We start from the raw sequence: 18,596 nt of genomic DNA, 5'->3' as shown, positions 1-18,596 counted from the left end.
TCTTAGGCATTTTTTTGACACTGATATATGTTTTCTATATGAATAGAAAAAAAAAATCCACTCATTAATGGGGCACAGCCATCCTTTGTATCCCAGAGAGGTGTCGTTTTGGCAACAAGATGTAGAGCTTTGAAAAAGCTTCTGTTAATCCCAACAACCTTTTAAATCACTGCAATCGAAGCTACTAGTTGCCCTCATAGTAAAATGATGTGCTGTGTAACAGTTAACTAAGTCATAATTTATCTAAGGATTTCATTGATGGATTAAAAGCTCAAAGCCTAAGAAGCTGGAAATGTTTCTGTGGCATGTATCTCTGTTGGAGATATTTTCTCCAGTTTGCCTAAGACTTTAAACATAGAGCATAGAAAGCAATATATTCCTTTTTTTTTTTTTTTTTTTTTTTTGAGATAGAGTTTTGTTCTTGTTGCTCAGGCTGGAGGGCAATGGCATAATATCGGCTCACTGCAACTTTTGCCTCCCGTGTTCAAGAGATTCTCCTGCCTTGGCCTCCCCGGTAGCTAGGATTACAGTCATGTGCCACCACACCCATATAATTTTGTATTTTTAGTAGAGATATGGTTTCTTCATGTTGGTCAGGCTTGTCTCGAACTCCTGACCTCAGGTGATCCACCCACCTTGGCCTCTCAAAGTGCTGAGATTACAGGGATGAACCACCACACCCGGCCAAAAGCAATATCCTTATTAAATGTTGCCTATTTACTAATGAGTATTACTATCATTTGATGCTTGGGCTTTAAAGACTTGATAGTCTTGGGGAAAAAAAAAAAAAACAACAAACTAAGGTGGTACAAAAGGAATTGTGATTTTTGTCATTACTTTTAAAGCTGCAATTACATTTGCACCAACCAAATACATTAGTTCCTTGGCACATTTTCCAAGTGAGGAAAAATCATTTCCTTTGTGTGTGTGTTTAAAAGTCTCTGTGTACTTTTAGGATTTGTGGCAGACATTGCCAGGGTCCATAGGGCCAGGGAACCTATATTTTCAGAATCCACAAGTCAGAGACTTCCAGTTTTTACCCCTACCTGCAGCCAAAAGTCTTTGGATTATTCTGACCAGTATATATGCAAGAACAATCTTGCAAGAGCCATGACGTTCTTTTCTGTCTCATGCAGGCATCTTTGTGACTCACAAAATCCTTCTAAATCCAATTACCTTGAAAATCTGTACAAAATTTATTTTCATTCTCAGAATTTAATTGATTCTGTGTTACTTGGAGTGGATATTTTCACACATGGAATGAAATGGTACATGCTTTTGTGCTCAAAAATCATCTTGCTTTTTGTTATTGTGGTTTTTGTTCTGAGTTTAATATTCTATTTTGATTTTAATAGGCTTTTCCTTCTTGCCGAGAAGCCTTTGCCTAAAACATTAAATAGATGAGATGCAATGACTTTCTATCATAAGAGTGGCAAAGACATTGACCCTGGGTAGCTTGTTTCAGCTGCACTTCCCTGGAGCTATTTCCTGCTCAATTTATTAGTATTTGCTGCCTCTGACTGCACCTCATGGTCAATAAAGCATGGCTCATGTGGAATCTGGGCTGCTTCCCCTGCCTTCAGCCTTCTGGTAACCTGAGCACCTCATTGCATGGAATCGTGTGGTGCCTGTCTCCCTGGGTATGGTTACGCCTCCTCAGCAGTCTGCACACCAGTGCATTGATTCTTAGATGATATATCCTCATGAACTATAAGGGCTCTGACCACTATTTCTAAACCATAACTCTGGCTCCAAGGTTTGTAGCTGCAAGAGGAGTTACCATCTTGCTATTCCTAGGCATTTTGATATAAAAAATGCAACTGGGGCAGATATTGACTATCAAATGAACAGAATGTCACAGTTTCCCTCCTATGCAATATGATAGTCTGAATCTCACAGAATCAACCATGGTGCACGGGGCCTCTTTCATCATTAATAGAGTACCCTGGCAGAGCCTAGCATTCAAGATTTTAGGAAAGGCTGGAGTTAATCGAAACCACATTAAGATACCATCTCATGCCAGTTAGAATGGCGATCATTAAAAAATCTGGAGACAACAGATGTTGGAGAGGATGTGGAAAAATAGGAACACTCTTACACAGTTGGTGGGAGGGTAAATTAGTTCAACCATTGCGGAAGACAGTGTGGCGATTTCTCAAGGATCTAGAAATAGAAATTCCATTTGAATACTGGGTATACCCAAAGAACTATAAATCATTCTAATATAAAGACACATGCACACTATGTTCATTGCAGCCCCGTGTATAATAGCAAAGACCTGGAACCAACCCAAATGCCCATCAATGATAGACTGGACAAAGAAAATGTGGTACATATACACCATGGAATACTACACAGCCATAAAGAACGATGAGTTTATGTCCTTTGTAGGGACTTGGATGAATCTGGAAACCATCATTCTCAGCAAACTGACACAAGAACACAAAGCCAAACACCGTATGTTCTCACTCATAGGTGGGTGTTGAACAACGAGAACATGTGGACTCAGGGAGAGGAACATCATACACTGGGGGCAGTTGTGGGGGTGAGGGGAGAGACAGCAGGAGGTGAGGGTGGGGAGAAATGCCAGATAGAGTATGCACCTAAAGTAAAATAAATAAATTTTTTAAAATGCCTAGAGTTGGGGTTGGGGGGAAGTTACAGGGGATGGCCATTTCAAAATTCACACAGCTCTGTTTCTCTAGCTGGGTTCTCAAATAGGGCATTCACTAGACGTATGTAGTAGTATTCAAGTTCATTAAAATGGAATAAAATTCACAAAGCAGTTCCTCAGTCAGAGTAACCATGTTTTACATGCTCCACAACCACATGCAGCTAGAGGCTACTGCATTGGTCAACATAGATAACAACATTTCTGTTACTGTTGAAAGTTCTGCAGGAAAGCACTGCTCAAGGTGGACTTGAAAATCACAACAATGGGCCTTACATGTATGCAAAAGTCAATCCATTTCTGGAACAGAAAGGTTAAAATGATGCTGCTACACTCATCTCCACCATAATGAGCGGCTGGCTCAGTGTACTGTGGTCCTGTTAGAGAAGCTGCAGTTGTGGGAAACCAGGAGTGCTGGGATGGGGGATGAGCTCCAGGGTACACATGGGCAGTGGGAGCCCTGGGAGCAGGAGGACAGAACTACAGAGGTCGACACAGCCCTTGGAGGAGTCCTGAGCCTTCAGCGGATCTCAGCTCTACCCAGGCGGAAGTGGAGTGGGGTGGGGACAGTGAAGAGGACTTGAGAAAAGCATGAAAGGAGAGCACAAGAGCAGGGAGGGCAGGTGGCTGGCGGAGACCACAGCTCAACATTTATCGGGTATCTGCTCTCAGCAGGTGATGACCTAACTCCCCACATTGGATTATGTCCTTTAAGCCCAAATGGGATTATGTCCTTTATGAGATGACAGGCAATGGCCACGATGGAGTGGAAGAGTTCATCATTCCATGGGAGGATGGAGTGATGCCCAGAGACTCCAGGAGGATCACCTGGTTGGTAACAGACTGCCTTCAGTCCAGCAGGCTGGGGCCTGGGAATAGCGAAAGGCGATCAAAGGAAAGCATGGCCTTGCTGGCAGCAGCAGTCTAGCCTCCCTGGGTCATATTCAATCAGAAAGCAGAGTCTACAGAGATGAAAAGATGCCCTGTATCTTCCACAGACAGAACATGAGGGAGCCAGGACCAGAACCCCTGGTTCGGGACTCCCATAAGAATACTGTTCTTTCACCCATTATTATTGGAGTGGCGTGCCCCATTGACTTGTCTAACTTCACACAAGTCTTGGGCAAAAGTATGAAATCTGGAACATTTTTCTAAGCTATTTCCAGCTTTTCTTTCACCAGCTACTAGCCTACGAAAGTTTGGCTGGCTTTCTAGTTATGAAGGTTAATGCATGTCAGTGGCTGGGGAGTAGAAGAGCATTGTAAGGCTGGGGGTACATGGATGAGGCAGTGATGCCCACCATGCTCCATGCACCCTGCCCTTCCCTGAGTTCAAAGGAGGGGTCCAGGTAAGCAGTTGGAAAGGGTGATTTCATGGGGGATATTCCAATGAATTTACATTATGCAGCAGCACTCAGGGAGTCGACTGTACTTGCAATACTTAAACTTATGGCAACATTTGTCAGAATTACGGGGAAAACATCTGGTCGTTATCTCCCTAAAATTTTCATCTATGAGACATGAGGGTAAGTTCGAAAAACCTTTGGTGAACAATTTTCTTGCTCTCATCAAGATACCAAGAAGACACAGCCTTCGTTTGTTCCCTGTACACTATATTGAGAGCATGCGATGCTGGAATTACTGCAGCCACCTTGTCACCATGAAGAGTTATGGCCCGAGGATGGCATCCATTAGCCATAGCGTATAGCTGATGAATGAACCATCCCTAGAGCTACCCTACAATTGGACTTCACTATGAGAGTTTCATTCTTTCACACAATAAATACGAAATGAGCACCAACAAACTCTAAGATTGTTTAAAGCATTTGGGATACCTTAGAGGTCAAAGACAAAGATGATTAACCTGCAGACTTTCTAAATTTGGTTACTGTTTCAGCCTCTTTAACTTTTTTATTATCTGCAACCATAGCATCTCAACTTACTCCCTGCTGACTGCATATTGGCTTCACAGGTAACTGAAGAATCTATGTAACAGCATAAAAGTAACCAAAAGGGCACTTCTTATTCCTGCTCTTGTTCTCATTCCTCGTCTTATTTGATATATCTGCATTTGACAGTGTGGGCCACTTTGCCCCCAGCTGAGCAACAGTCAGCTTGCCTTGGCTTCCATAATGCTACACATTTCTGGTTGACCTCCTATTTTTTGACCAATTCTTGGTTTTTGAGGGTACTTCTTACTCCTTGGTCATTTTTTTTAACTCTCCAAACATTAAATGTTGGGGTTTCATGGAATTTTCTATCAGGGCCACATTATTTTCCTACTTTACATTCTCTGAAAAATACTATCAATTTACATAACTTTACAATAATGTATACACTGACCAGTCTAAACCATCTCCATCAAGCCCAGCACAGATCTCCCTCGAGTTTCATGTCTGTATATTTAGTGGTCTACTTAGATATTTGGATATCTCAGACTCAATGGGGACAGATCATCACGTTTTATGTCTAAACCCACTTCTCTTGGGATCCCAGCTCAGGGAATGGTCTATTCAGTTGCCCAAGCCCAAATCCTGTCTCAGCCCTGCCTACCCCCTTTTCTCACTTCCGCAGATCTAAGTGGTCACAGGACCCTTCTGACCTCAGCTCCTGTAACTCTCCAGTCTGTCCTCTCTTTCTCCCCACATTTACTACCCTTTTCCCCACTCCCCACCATCATATCATCTGAATTGCAGCAACAGTCGGCTAGCTGCTCTCCCTGACTCGTGTCTTGCTCTTCCTGCAAGGCAGTCTCCCTGCAGGCAGTGTGATGAGGCTGCAAATCTGATCGTGTGGAAAACCCTCCCAAAGCACCTCGCTGTTGTCAAGATGAATACTAAACAATGAACATAATTTTCCAGCCTGCATGACTCGCCCTTACCTTACAGCCACGCTGGGCACTCTCGTGCCTTCCCTTTGTTTATTCTTGACTCTGTGCCTCCCACTGTACTGGTCCTTTGGCTTTGTAACATTCCACTACCCCTCCTAACTTCTCTTGCATAATTCTTTCTTACCCTGCAGGGTTCCCTCTAAGGTACTGCTCTCCTTCCAAGATGCCTCCCCTAAGTCTCCAGACCTGCGTGGGTTATGCTTCCACGTACACCTGAAGGTTCTATCCTTTCTCCATTGTAACTGCCAAGCAGCCTAAACCCATCACCAAGACTGTAAATTCTATTGGCCAGAGATGCCTGGCTTGGCCTTCCTAGTATTCCTGGTGCCCAGAATGGTGCCTGAAACACAACAGGTACTCACAGATATATAATGAATGAATACATTTATGGGGAATGCTTACCATTACAATAATAATTATTATTTCATTAATTTAGGCTTGGGATAGTGGTTTTCTGAGAGAACAATGTTGCTTAAGAGAATGTTTATCACAATTGCTCTTTCCTCTTACTGTTTAAACCACTTTTCATCTGTCTTAACACCTTTACATTTTTAGAGGTGGATTTTATTTAAAAAGCAAGTCCAAGTAAACCTATTGTATGGAGTGCTTAGGTGCTACACAAATGATTATAGGTTGTTGATGCTGAAAGTAAACACTCTTTTCATTTTCACATGGTTACTCCAAATCACAGCTTTCAGAAAATGCCGTTTCTAGGTGAGACATCAGAAACAGCTAAAAATGGGACAAACAACAGTGCCTGGTAAAGGCTGTGAAAAGCATTTCCTATAAACCTCAAGAATTTAAAAGTCTATGCACCTGGAATACCAGATAAACTGTGGGATTTAAGAAGGCTCGAGTCTACGTTTGTCTCCTCTAATACAGAGGAGAAATTTTCTTTTTCTTTTTTAAATATGATGACCTTTTAATTTAAATATGGGGCTTTTTCATCTTGAATGTCAGAAGAGGAAAAATGCAACCCCTGTTTGAAAGACTTGGCCATTTCAGGAAGCTTCTGTTTGTGTTTATAATTAAAAATAACACCTTCCGAAATGCTGCTCCAACCTGATTAAGGGAAGAAACGTCCCTCGATGCACTTTATTACTTGCTGTGCTGTGTTATCTCTAATTCCCAGCACACAACAGAAAGCAAAGTTGCTCCCTGGCACGCTGTCATTTTTATTCTTTCCTTGAAGGATACATGCCCTCCTGATCTCTTTTCCCCTCCCTGTAGGATGACCTCTTCCCCCAGGTTAGGTAGGACTGCAGTGGCAACTACTAGGTGGGCTGCAGCAGCCTCAATGATCTCACTGCAGGCTGCCACATGCAGGGTGTGGGACTGTCTAACATGCAGGGATAACTTCATTTCATTCAATGGTAGAGAAGAGGTCTTCTTTTCCCTCCCCATCCTCTCAACAAAGGATACATCCATGTGAATTAAACATACCCAAACTATACAAAGCGAGTGACATGGTGATAGAATTGAGGCTTCCTAGAGAAGTTCCGTGATAGAAATAGCACAATCACCACTGCTATCCCTAACATTCTACAAATACAGCATCAGGTTTTTTCGTAGAGATTATCTGCAACAGCCACTAAGAGCAATATTTATTGAGAGTCTCTGACAATCAATGTGCAGAGCTTTCCTGTGCTCCTGTAAATCCCAAATGAAGGACCCATGATCTCAGCAGGGGTTTTAAGAGTGCACACTCACTGGCTGTGACTTAGGTTACATCAGCAACCTTTCTGGGCTTCAGCTGCTTCGTGTTTACGTAGGAATAATCAGTAGCTAGCCAGGTGACTTCTTGAGATTCTTGCTAAGTCTGAGAAATATAATCATTATTTTACTAATGGCCAAACAATATACAGTTGATTCTAATGACATGGGTTTGAACTGCATGGGTCCATTTGTTTGTGAATGTTTTTCAACCAAATACAGATTGAAAAGCCTGTGTTTGGAGGCCTGATGTTTCGTACACGTGGGTTTCACAGGGCTGATGATGGGATGGGAGTATGTGTGAATTTTGGTATGGGAGGCAGTCCTGGAACCAGTCCCTTGCATATGCCTTGGATGACTATAATAGACTGACTCTGCTATGCTTTTCCTGTAACACTTAAAGACGCTATCTGAAAGTAGAACATTTGGCATCCATGTATACAAATATATACATAACACTGCCTATTTAAATAACCGGCAATAGTTTTATGGACCATAAGCTGAATAAACAAAAGGGGACCAGTGTTCTTAGTATCCTGGATTTCACCAGTGCAGGTGAATAAACCAAGTCACGTGAACATGCAGAAATTGCCTCAGGCTTGCATTCATTGCTTCCTACTAGCATTTGCTGAACATCAATTTTGTCCCAGGCACTGCTATAGACACTTGGGCTACAACAGGGAACAAATTAGGTGAAGACTCCTGCCCTGCTGGGTGGAGCTTATGAAGTGAAGTGAGGAGAGACAGGTAAGAAAAAATTAACATGATAAATACACAATGTAGAGGCGTTTGAAGGTGGAAGGTGATAAGAGATAGAAGAAAAAAGGAAGAAGGGCAAGGGGTCTAAGAACTCTAAGAACTTAGAGAAGGCGGCAGCAATTTTAAACTTGGTGGTTGCAGAGTAAGCTTCACGGAGAGGGGACCCCTCAGCCAAGGCTGGGAAGAGGAGCCAGCCATCTGGGTATCTGTGGGAAGAGGCTTCTGGATGAGTGTGCAGCCAATGCAAACCTCAAGGGCTAGGAAGCAGGGATGAAGTGGGACCAGGGAAAGAGAATTTGTAGGAGGGATGAAGGGAGTGAAAGCAAATGTTAGGGGTTGGAGGGCAGATTATGCAGGGCTTTAGGCTGTTGTAGGAACCTGGAATTTCTCTGAGCAAAACGCGGAGCCTCCGCAGGCTTTCAACAGGGAGTGCCATGCTCAGATTGACAGAGTAATGAGAGAGAAGCCAATGCCACAGAAAGGCCTTCATTGAAAAGAAACATACCGGGGCAATCTGAAGAACTTAAGGGCTCATGAATGAAGTGACAAGTAGCTTTAAAGTTGCAAAGTTTCAGAATCTGGGTGCCCATGCCCTTGTTTGAGCCACCCCGGTCACTTCACTTAGATCTCTGTGAAAACATCACCTTCCGCAACAGGTCTTCCATGATTGCATTTACCTAAAATCACAACCCCCTTCACCCAACTTTATTTCCTTACCCTGCTGCTTCATTTTTCTTCAGAGTACTCATCACTCCTTGGCAATAAATACTATATGTATTATTCCCTATTTCTGTTAGTAGAACGCAAACTCTGAAATGGTAAGATTTTGCAATTGGCTATCACCGCAGCTCCACACCTAGACAGCTCCTTGGCACAGAGGGAGCACCTGGTGCCAATTTGTTGAATGAAGAAATACATTCAAGGAGCCAGGGAGAACTTTAATGAAACTGTTTAGTTTGTTTAAATTAAGTTCAAATTTAAGCAAATAAGTTACAAGATTGAGGAATAAATACAAATAAACTGTCGAATGACAGATTATTTTACACCATTAATTAGTTGAACCTTTTTACTATTTAGAGTGTTGGTGGTTCATCTTAACATTTAAGTTGTGTTCTTTACAAAACAATCATAGTCATATTGTAGAAAATGGGGAAAACAGGAAAAAAAGAACCTACAATTTTATGTCCCTGCTACCATCACAACTAACGTAATTTAAAATTTCCTGTTACGTGTTTTTCAAAGTGTGCTGCATTCTTACCTGGCCTCAACATATCTTGAGATCAAACAATTTCCTCTGATTTTAAAATGTTTATCTAAATCTCTAGACTGTAAAATTATGTCTCTCAATATGGAAGGCAACCCCCACCCCTATAAAAAAGCTGGTGAATAACTAGGCTCTTCTTGTCTTTCACACTCTGTTCAATGAGGAATCTCTGTGCTAGTTCAATAGACATTTGAGATTATTTCTCTTAGACGCAAGCTCTCATTTTGCCTGAATTAAATTCATTGTCCAGTTTGGGATATTAACCCAACAACAACAACAACAACAACAAAAAAAAAAATGGAAAGAATTCTGAGAACCGTTAGAGTAATAAAGCCTCATTAATTCTATATGTACCCTGCCCAAATAATTATGACTCTCAAATCACTACAGTTGATTTTCATGGTTTATATGAACAAGTGGGGCATTATCAAACAAAATCAATAATGTAAAAAGCACTGGAAGAGAAAAATCTTACCTACGAAAGAGAACAAATTGTTTTCCACCACATTAGTAGTATCGTGCACACACACAGCATAATGGCAGTACAAACAGAGGCGGGGCCTGGAGGCTGCACGCAGGGGGACAGGCTGACATAGTCATTACAAATCAACTCGGCAGCTGTCAGGATCCATGCGTCTCTGATGGAAACGATTTTGCTGCCGGTAACTCACTAGAGTCAAATGCGCTAACGCAAGGAAGTGGTGCAAAATGAGGAATTACCAGCCAGGCAATAGGGAACGATTGAGGAATTACCAGCCAGGCAACAGGGAACGATTGCTCCAAACCTATGAGATTTACCCTTGAAACGAACAACCTGAAAAAGTCTCTTTGCCATTTGCTGTTCATCACGTTGCAACAATAACATTTTATTTCGTTTACCTACCAGAATCTCAGATACTGCAAGAAGAATGATGTTACAGAAAGGAAAGAACAAATGACAGGAAAAGACTTGCTTAGAGGCTCAGAGGAAAGGCAGGTGGAACTGAATTTGGCTACAGAAGGCTGGGGTCTGGGTGGGCACCGACAGTAAGGCCATTCTGAGGAGGTCACGGATCTTTGTGCCTTTTTAATCCTCAGACAACAGGGAACAGTGATGTTCACCCTTCTGAATTCTTGGGCCTGTTGACAAGGTCACCCAGGGTAAGGCACATAAAGAGCTTGAAAAAAATATAAAGGACAACGACGATGATGATGAGACTAATAATAATCACAGCACGTTAACCCTGATTGAGAGAATTTATAGGTTGCTATAAAGTCACAGTTACAAGAAAAGTCACTGTTCTATTTCATAGGTGCTATCTGCTGTACTGCATCACAACATCACCCACACTTTCAGATAAAGAAAAAGCAGCACAGAGAAGTTAAGCAACGTGACTAAAGTTGCACAGCTAGTCAACAGCGGGACTAGAATTGAATCTGATTCCAGGGCTCATGCTCCTGACTGTAGATAGACTATAATATGAGGCAATGAGATTAATATCCACAGTGATATAAAATGAATGCTTTTGTCAGAAAATCCCACAGAATACACAAATCTATACACTACTATGTGCAACCAAGTTTTCATTTTAGCCCATCTCTTCTCCTCTTCCCATCATCCAAACAGTAAACATTTTTTTGCATCTCAACTACATCAGACATGATTTGGGGTTTGGGGAATCCCAGCCTCTGAAGCCTCTGCTCTCCTATAGTTTATGGGCTACTGAGGAAAGTCAGTCAACAAACAACAGAAAGAGGAGACAGCAGTAAGTTCAAGAATCAAAGTAAAACAGGAGGTTGTGGTGACAGGTGAGAGGTGGGGACTAGACTGCTCCTTCGCTCTGCAACTATCTATCTATCTATTTTTATTTTTTGAGATGGAGTTTCACTCTTGTTGCCCAGGATGGAGTGCAATGGTGTGATCTTGGCTCACTGCAACCTCCGTCTCCAGGGTTCAAGTGAGTCTCTTGCCTCAGCCTCCCAAGTAGCTGGGATTATAGGCATGTGCCACCATGCCCAGCTAATTTTGTATTTTTAGTAGAGACCTGGTTTCTTCATGTTGGTCAGGCTGGTTTCGAACTCTCAACCTCAAGTGATCCACCCCCACCTCAGCCTCGCGAAGTGCTGGGATTACAGCATGAGCCATTGTGCCTGGCCTTTATTTATTTATTTCCTTTTTTGAGACAGAGTCTTGCTCTGTTGCCCAGGCCAGAGTACAATGTGCCATCTTGGCTCACTGCAACCTCCACCTCCTAGGTTCAAGTGATTCTCCTGCCTCAGGCTCCCGAGTAGCTGGGGCTACAGCCACCATGCCTGACTAATTTTTGTATTTTTAGTAGAGATGGAGTGTCACCATGTTGGCCAGGCTGGTCTCGAACTCCTGACCTCAAGTGATCCACCCATCTTGGCCTCCCAAAGTGTTGAGATTACAGGCGTAAGCCACTTATTGAGTGCAAGTCCTGTGTTAGCTCCATGTCTGCTGATGGAGAAAGACGCTAGTGTGACGGAGGCCCGTCGCCTGCTCTCGGGAAACTGCAGACTGTTGGTGTGGCCTTGGGGTGCCAGCAGTCAGGAGTTCCTTGAGAGCAGGCTCAGGGACCTTCCGGCCTCAGGGACCCTCTGTTTCTTTCCCTATAAAATGAGGCTTTTGCTCCAACAGTCTGTGACTTCTTTTTATTAAGTCAGGAAGTCACTTAGGCAACTCTTAACCCAGTTATTAGATGTAATGGAAATAATAAATGCTACAGTAGATGTATTCTCTACTTCGGAATATTCCTGAGGGAGAAGAGGGACTGTTTAACTGGATCTGAACAAGTTTTAGCTGTAACAATAATAGTTATTTAATCACTTGGGTGCTTGTTATATATTTTTAGTTAGACATTTTCCATCTCTCCTGTGGGGTGAATATGGTGAAAGGAGCTTATGATAAAGCATGAAGACTTAAAGTCAGAACAAGGGATGGGCTGGGTACAATGGTTCACACCTGTAATCTCAGGACTTTGGGAGGCTGAGGCAGGTGGATCACTTGAGGTCAGGAGTTTGAGACCAGCCTGGCCAACAAGGTGAAACCCCGTGTCTACTGGAAAACAAAACAAATCAAAAAGTAGCCAGGAGTGATGGCGCACACCTGTGGTCCCAACTACTCAGGAGGTTGGGGCAGGAGAATCACTTGAACCCGGGAGGTGGAAGTTGCAGTAAAGCGAGATTGCATCACTGCACTCCAGCTGGGGCGACGGAGGCTCCATCTCAAAAACAAACAAAAAACAAAAACAAAAAACAAGGGAGGGTTGGGGACTCATACAGGAAGCAAGACATTGAAGAAAAGCGACAAAAGGGGATTCTTTTCTCCTGGAGACCTTAATGCACCAAAAAAGTGGTATTTTGGTATGGACGTACACGGAAGTCGATGGATAAAGCTGGCTTACCATCGGGCTTGCTTGGCCCCAGGAAGCTCTGATACTGACAGAACGTAGATTGGAATTGTGCACCTTCACATTCTGCCTCCATTACACCTTGCCATCAGGGCAGCACAAGAGCTAGGCCACTTTGTGCTTGCATTTCAGGCTAGTAATTTGCACTAAGAGAAGATACTTCAAAAGTACCATGGGGAAGGCCCATGACAGGAATGGAGAAAGTCAGATGCACCAGAGGAGTAAGAAGCAACCTACAAAACAGTGAAATCTGAAAGATGTGCTAGAACCCAGAAATACAACCTGCCTTGTAGAAGAACACACATGTGGCACGTAGAAGCCCTGTAGAAACACGGTAAATGGACTGATCGGCAGATTACAGGAGCACTTTTGACTATCAGGATGGATCCTTAACGTAGAATATTACGTGATTTAATCATCTGGCCTACTAGGTAACACCTGCCTGAATCAATAAGATAACCTGACATAGACAATCACTGTTGATAAGCGTAGCAAGATCGGAAGTGACAGTCTGTTATTTCACTTAAAGCACTAACAGCGGGAGAGTGGTCTTCAGACTGAGAGAGGAGAGAGGGAGGAGGGGGGAAGAAGAGAATGCCATACATGTAAGTTCCATTTAAAATAGCAAAGGCCAGGCATGGTGGCTCACGCCTGCCATCCCAGCACCTTGGGAGGCTGAGATGGGAAGATCACTTGAGCCCAGGAGTTTGAGACCAGCCTGGGCAATGTAGTGAGACCCTTTTTGTACAAAAATACAAAAATTAGCTAGGTGTGGTGATGTACACCTGTGGTCTCAGCTACTCAGGAGGCCAAGGCGAGAGGATCCTTTGAGTCTGGGAGGTCAAGGCTGTAGTGAGCCGTGTTCACACCACTGCACTCCAGCCTGGGCAACAGAGCAAGACCCTGTCTCAAAAATATATATATAAACATATGTATTAAAAATATGTATATATTAAAAATATATGTTTATATATATTTTTTGAGACAGGGTCTTGCTCTGTTTTATGTATATATGTATATATGTATATATATGTGTATATATGTATATATATGTATATATATACACACACACACATACATGTAAAATAAAATGAAATACTGCAAAGCTCTTAGAAGAGTGAAGGATACTTGATATGCCATGTAGACTACTGCATACATTCATATTTAAAGACAATAATCCGATAAGCAAAGGACAGACGGTATTATCTGTGGAATGTCATAGAGCATTTGAAGCGCTGTAAAATCATCATTTAAAATATCTTAAATGTATAGTTACGTATCACAAATTTATCTCCTTCAATTTATTCTACTGTGGGGAGATGGACCACCAAAAAAAAAACCGTGTTAAGGAAATCCTAGGTGAGTATGGATTGCTCCCATTTGTCTTGGGAATCCCTAGTGGCTGAAAAGGCCTCAACAGTCGGCTCCACCCAGGCCGGGTGTATCTGCACACTTGGAGACTCACAGCCCATGCCTGCATCATTCCTGCAGCCTCAGCATTTTGCTTAGCCTCCTGTGGTTTCATTTTGATGCTGAGAAAAGGGGAGTTTTGTTTCCCTCATCTTATACAATCCTGACAGCTCCAGCACTGTCTGCGGCATTCTCTTCTCTCTCCAGAACCTTCTGGAGTTTCAGTGGTTTAAATCCTGATATATGGTGGGGCACAAAATGAAATGCAACTCCAAGCAATAAGCACGCAGATTCCACATGTGACTGTGTGGCCTAGAGAGGGCAGACCAACCCTTCTTACCTTTATCGTAGATTTCCTTCAAGACTCCTCGCTTTATTAGCTCTTCTCTGCTTTGCCTCATAGATATTTTCCTTTCCAGGGCTACAAACAAAAGACAGAGAGGCAGATGTGAGTAGGTCAAGAAGCTGTCGTCTAAAGGATCCCGTGTTAATACATATGGCAATGCAATGTACAGGCAATGTTATATCACACAATGTAACATACGCTGTGTAAAGCACAAGGTAAACTGTGCTAATGTGAGCTAATGAGGCATAACAGTTAATATGTTTTGATACTATCATAATAAGCCTTGTAATCAGATTATATCATTTAAGCTTCCAAATAATCTTCCAATTACCACCTATGAGAGGTAGGCATTTCTTAATTAATTGAACCCCAATTTATGGTTGAACCGGTAGCACAGGACAGCTCAACAACTTGTCAGAGGCACATGACTACTGAGTAAAGGAACTGGGATTAAGAGCCAGAAAAGCCACCTCGGATGAAAGTCTTACTGCACTTTTTTGAGCATGGTACTTCCTCCAAGGAGGAACTGCTGTTTCCATGATCCAGTTCATGGATGTCACGCCTCACTGATGATTTCGCTGCTTCCCAACTATTTTTTAAAAGCGATGTGATCTACATCACTGTGTTATGGTGACAACTAGTTTAAATAATATGAGTAAAGTGTCCACTATTGTATGGAGTAGTACTCACTAAATGACATTTCCTTTGGCCAATAACAGATTCTGGCCAATGGAGAGGCATTCCTGTGCTGTAAATAAACATCCAAATAAAATAAAACTGGCAAAAAAAAAAAAGGCGATGTGAAAATATCTTCAGAGAAGCTCTCTGGTGTGGCCTCCCAGTGTCTGGGGGCGATACTGTCTAAGGGTAGGTGGCTTCCGTGGCACGGCCGTCTACTGTCTTTTTCTCTTGGGCTCCAGGCTGGAGCAGCCAAGTGGAGACGGAACTCTTCAGTTACCCAGCGTGTCTCTGCCATGGCCCAGCCACGCACCTAGGTCAAGTGCTTGGGAAGGCGGTGGTGGGGCTGGAGGAGGAAAGAGGGAACGGTGGGCACGCTGGGGGACAAATCAAGTAGAAACAGCCCAGGAGTGGGCAAGGGAGGGGCTGCATAAGAGGCAGGTCTGTGGCTTGAAGGAGGGACACGGTGGGAAGGAGGGAAGGAATGAAGGCTATTCCAACAGCTGATGCAGTCTCTGGTACACACTGACTCAACCTCCAGAGTCTTTGGAAACATATTCAGGGGGAAATCACTAGCTATAAAATAAGGAAACTATTTTATGCAGACAAATTCAGAGAGAGATTAAACACACACTGCCCTCAACAGAATGTAGTCCAAAGAATATGAATAAGAACTAGGAACTGTCACCCTCTGGCTATGGGACACGAGTCGAGTAACCTTAGGCAAGTCACTTTGCCACACCGGGAAAACACTGATGACTCAGCCCAGCCATTCCAATGTCATAGGTCCAGGGTGGGACTAGGACATCTCCATTGTGATTTTTAAAAAAAAAAAAAAAAAAAAAAAAAAAGCTCTCTGGGTTATTCTCAGGCATGGCTTGGCTGAGAATCACTAATTATATATTTTGGAACTTACTATTTTAAAAATGTTATGTTCTAGCTCCCTCTCTTAAATGATAATGAATTAAGTGGTATGAGGGAGAAAAATAAATGTTAGGTTAGGATGTGCTCACATAGAGCTGAGTATCAGGAGAACATATTAATCCTAAAAGAGAGACATAACTCTGTAGCCAGAAGTGAGGGTAGGAGGACTGGATAGAAGGACAAAGGGGAAAGCTGGGTGTAGGAAACATAGAAACCGTTTGTTTGGGGGTTCAGGAATTTTATGAGCCATACCAGATGACATGATATGGTGGCAGGAAGGCAGAAAGATGTCCTCTTAGCAGAATAGAACTTGGCGAAGGGCTGGGGAAGGAATAGGGCATGCCGTTAGGTTAGAAAGTTCTGCCTGATTTGAAAAGATCTGCTAAGCAGCTGGACGCGGTGGCTCACTCCTGTCATCCCAGCACTTCGGGAGGCTGAGGCAGGCAGATCATTTGAGGTCAAGAGTTCGAGACCAGCCTGGTCAACATGGTGAAACCCCGTCGCTACACAAAATACAAAAATTAGTCGGGTGTGGTGGGACATGCCTGTCGTCCCAGCTATTCTGGAGGCTGAGACAGGAAGGAGAATCGCTTGAACCTGGGAGGTGGAGGTTGCAGTTAGTGAGATCACACCATTGCACTTCAGCCTGGGTGACCCAGTGAGACTCTGACTCAATAAAAAAAAGAAAGAAAGAAAAAAGAAAAAGAGAAATGAAAAGATCTGTTAAGTAGCACAGTGGGAGAAAACTGGATAGGTAAGGTGAAGCAGGGGGTTTTTAAGTATGGGGTTATAGATATTTTGGTGACATAAAGCCACCTGAATGTAAAGAGATGCTTTCCCCTTCTATACTTAACCACATAAATAAAGCAGATTTCTCCTAAACAAAATGAGTTTCCCAGGTGCTTTTCTAAACCACAGACGAAAGCGGACAGACCTGGTCTACAGCACTGTAAGGAAGATGTGCAATGAGGTGAGCAGAACCCTGTTCTTGGAGGTCCAAGGCCCCCAGCTATTAGGAGCCCTGTGGATGTTCTCAGGCTAAGCACTCAGCCATCTGGACATCAGCTGTCAATCAACAACTGTGAACCCGCTGTCCACGGTCAAAGGCACTGACTGGGGCTGGAGATAATAGTGACCAAAGAGACAGCCGTTGCTGTCAGTTTATAGACTCATGTGACATTCAGACCATCATCAAATGATATGACTTAATGTGTGATCACAAACTGAGATAAGTCCTCCTTAAGGAAAGGGACAAGTTCCTATCAGAGAATATGATAAATACTGTCCCTGAGTAAGGTGTTGGAAAAAGCTTCTCTGAAGAAGAGATCTTTGAGGTGAGGGTGGCTGGGTAGGGGCCGAGGGAAATGCTCCAGATAGAGCAGTGTGCTCCAGATGGAGAAATCATGGTGCCAGGAAGGAACAGGTAGGAAGCTGGTGTGGCTGCAGCTGCGAGCATCACGTGGAGAACGTTTGAGATGGGGTAGGAGGCTGGGCCATGAAAGGCCTCATGGACCATGTTATTCTAAGAGCAATGGGAAGAAATGGTCAGCTCTGAGGATATGAAAGAGGAACATTCACGTTAGTATAGAGAATAGATTGGAAAGAGGCCAATGACTAGGGGATGATGGCAGCTGAGACTAAGATGCTGGCGACAGTGACAAAACATGCACCCAAGACATGTGAAGGTGGCAATGTAGGCACAACTACATGTTAAAGGTTGGACAGGGATATGCAGAAAAGACACAGGCCAGGGAGGATGCCCTGGTTCCTGATCTGCGTAACTCATGGACAGTGCTGTCCATGACTAAGGCAGGGAATACGGGATGAGAATCGGGGGCAGGAGGGGTGGGTGGAGGATGCATGTTGAGTTCAATGCTAGCCACATCCAAGAGGAGATGTTACTAAGCATGTGCTGGGGAAATGCGGTTGGATACTTTATAAACAGACATGAGAAATTAAATGAGAACATGTTACGTGGCACAGACGATGCCAGATGCTTTCACATACCAGTGCTTCTCAAACTTTTCCATGGAAACATTCCTTACGGCAATAGGAGAATACTAGGGGCTCCAAGGATAGGACTCAAAATTGCCCATGCCAAGCATGCCATTTCTTTAATGTACTAAGTTTTCTTTAAAAGGAAATGTAGAAATCATATAATATATCTGCTTTAATTCACCTAAGAAAACACTCCCACTCCATCACCATCGATTTCCAAGTTAAAGTGACATGCTGGAAAGAGCTGGCTTATTTCTTCTACGGCTTTGTCCATTCCTGTTATAGAACCCTGAGCCCACGGCAAATGCACGGATTTTAAGAAGGGTGAAAAATTATGTTACTTCACTTAATCTTCCCCACAGTCATTCCCATTTCACAATGAGGTACCTGAGGCCCAGCAAAATGAACTTGCTCAGAGTCCCACACTCACAGCAGTAAGTGGAAGGGCAGAAAGAGATTGTAATACTCCTCCCTTTTTCTCCATGATGCCATATTGTTGTGAGAATGATTATAATGTATATGAAAACAGCAAGG

At 43.1% G+C, this 18,596-nt stretch overlaps 1 protein-coding gene across 12 annotated transcripts in view; it reads right to left on the bottom strand.

Annotated features, from left to right (window-relative positions):
* PHACTR1 (phosphatase and actin regulator 1) overlaps window positions 1-18,596 on the bottom strand; it is a 600,452-nt gene that overhangs the window by 120,887 nt on the left and 460,969 nt on the right. For all 12 annotated transcript variants that reach the window (XM_074398444.1, XM_074398447.1, XM_074398445.1 and 9 more), the window contains one exon: window positions 14,457-14,537. In XM_074398444.1, the coding sequence (XP_074254545.1) occupies window positions 14,457-14,537 (81 nt within the window). The remainder of the gene's footprint in view (window positions 1-14,456; window positions 14,538-18,596) is intronic.

This window comes from Saimiri boliviensis, chromosome 4 (assembly GCF_048565385.1).
Source record: "Saimiri boliviensis isolate mSaiBol1 chromosome 4, mSaiBol1.pri, whole genome shotgun sequence".
NCBI lineage: Eukaryota > Metazoa > Chordata > Mammalia > Primates > Cebidae > Saimiri > Saimiri boliviensis.
Note: the sequence above shows the minus strand (reverse complement) of the source record. Positions and strands in the feature narration are given on the sequence as shown.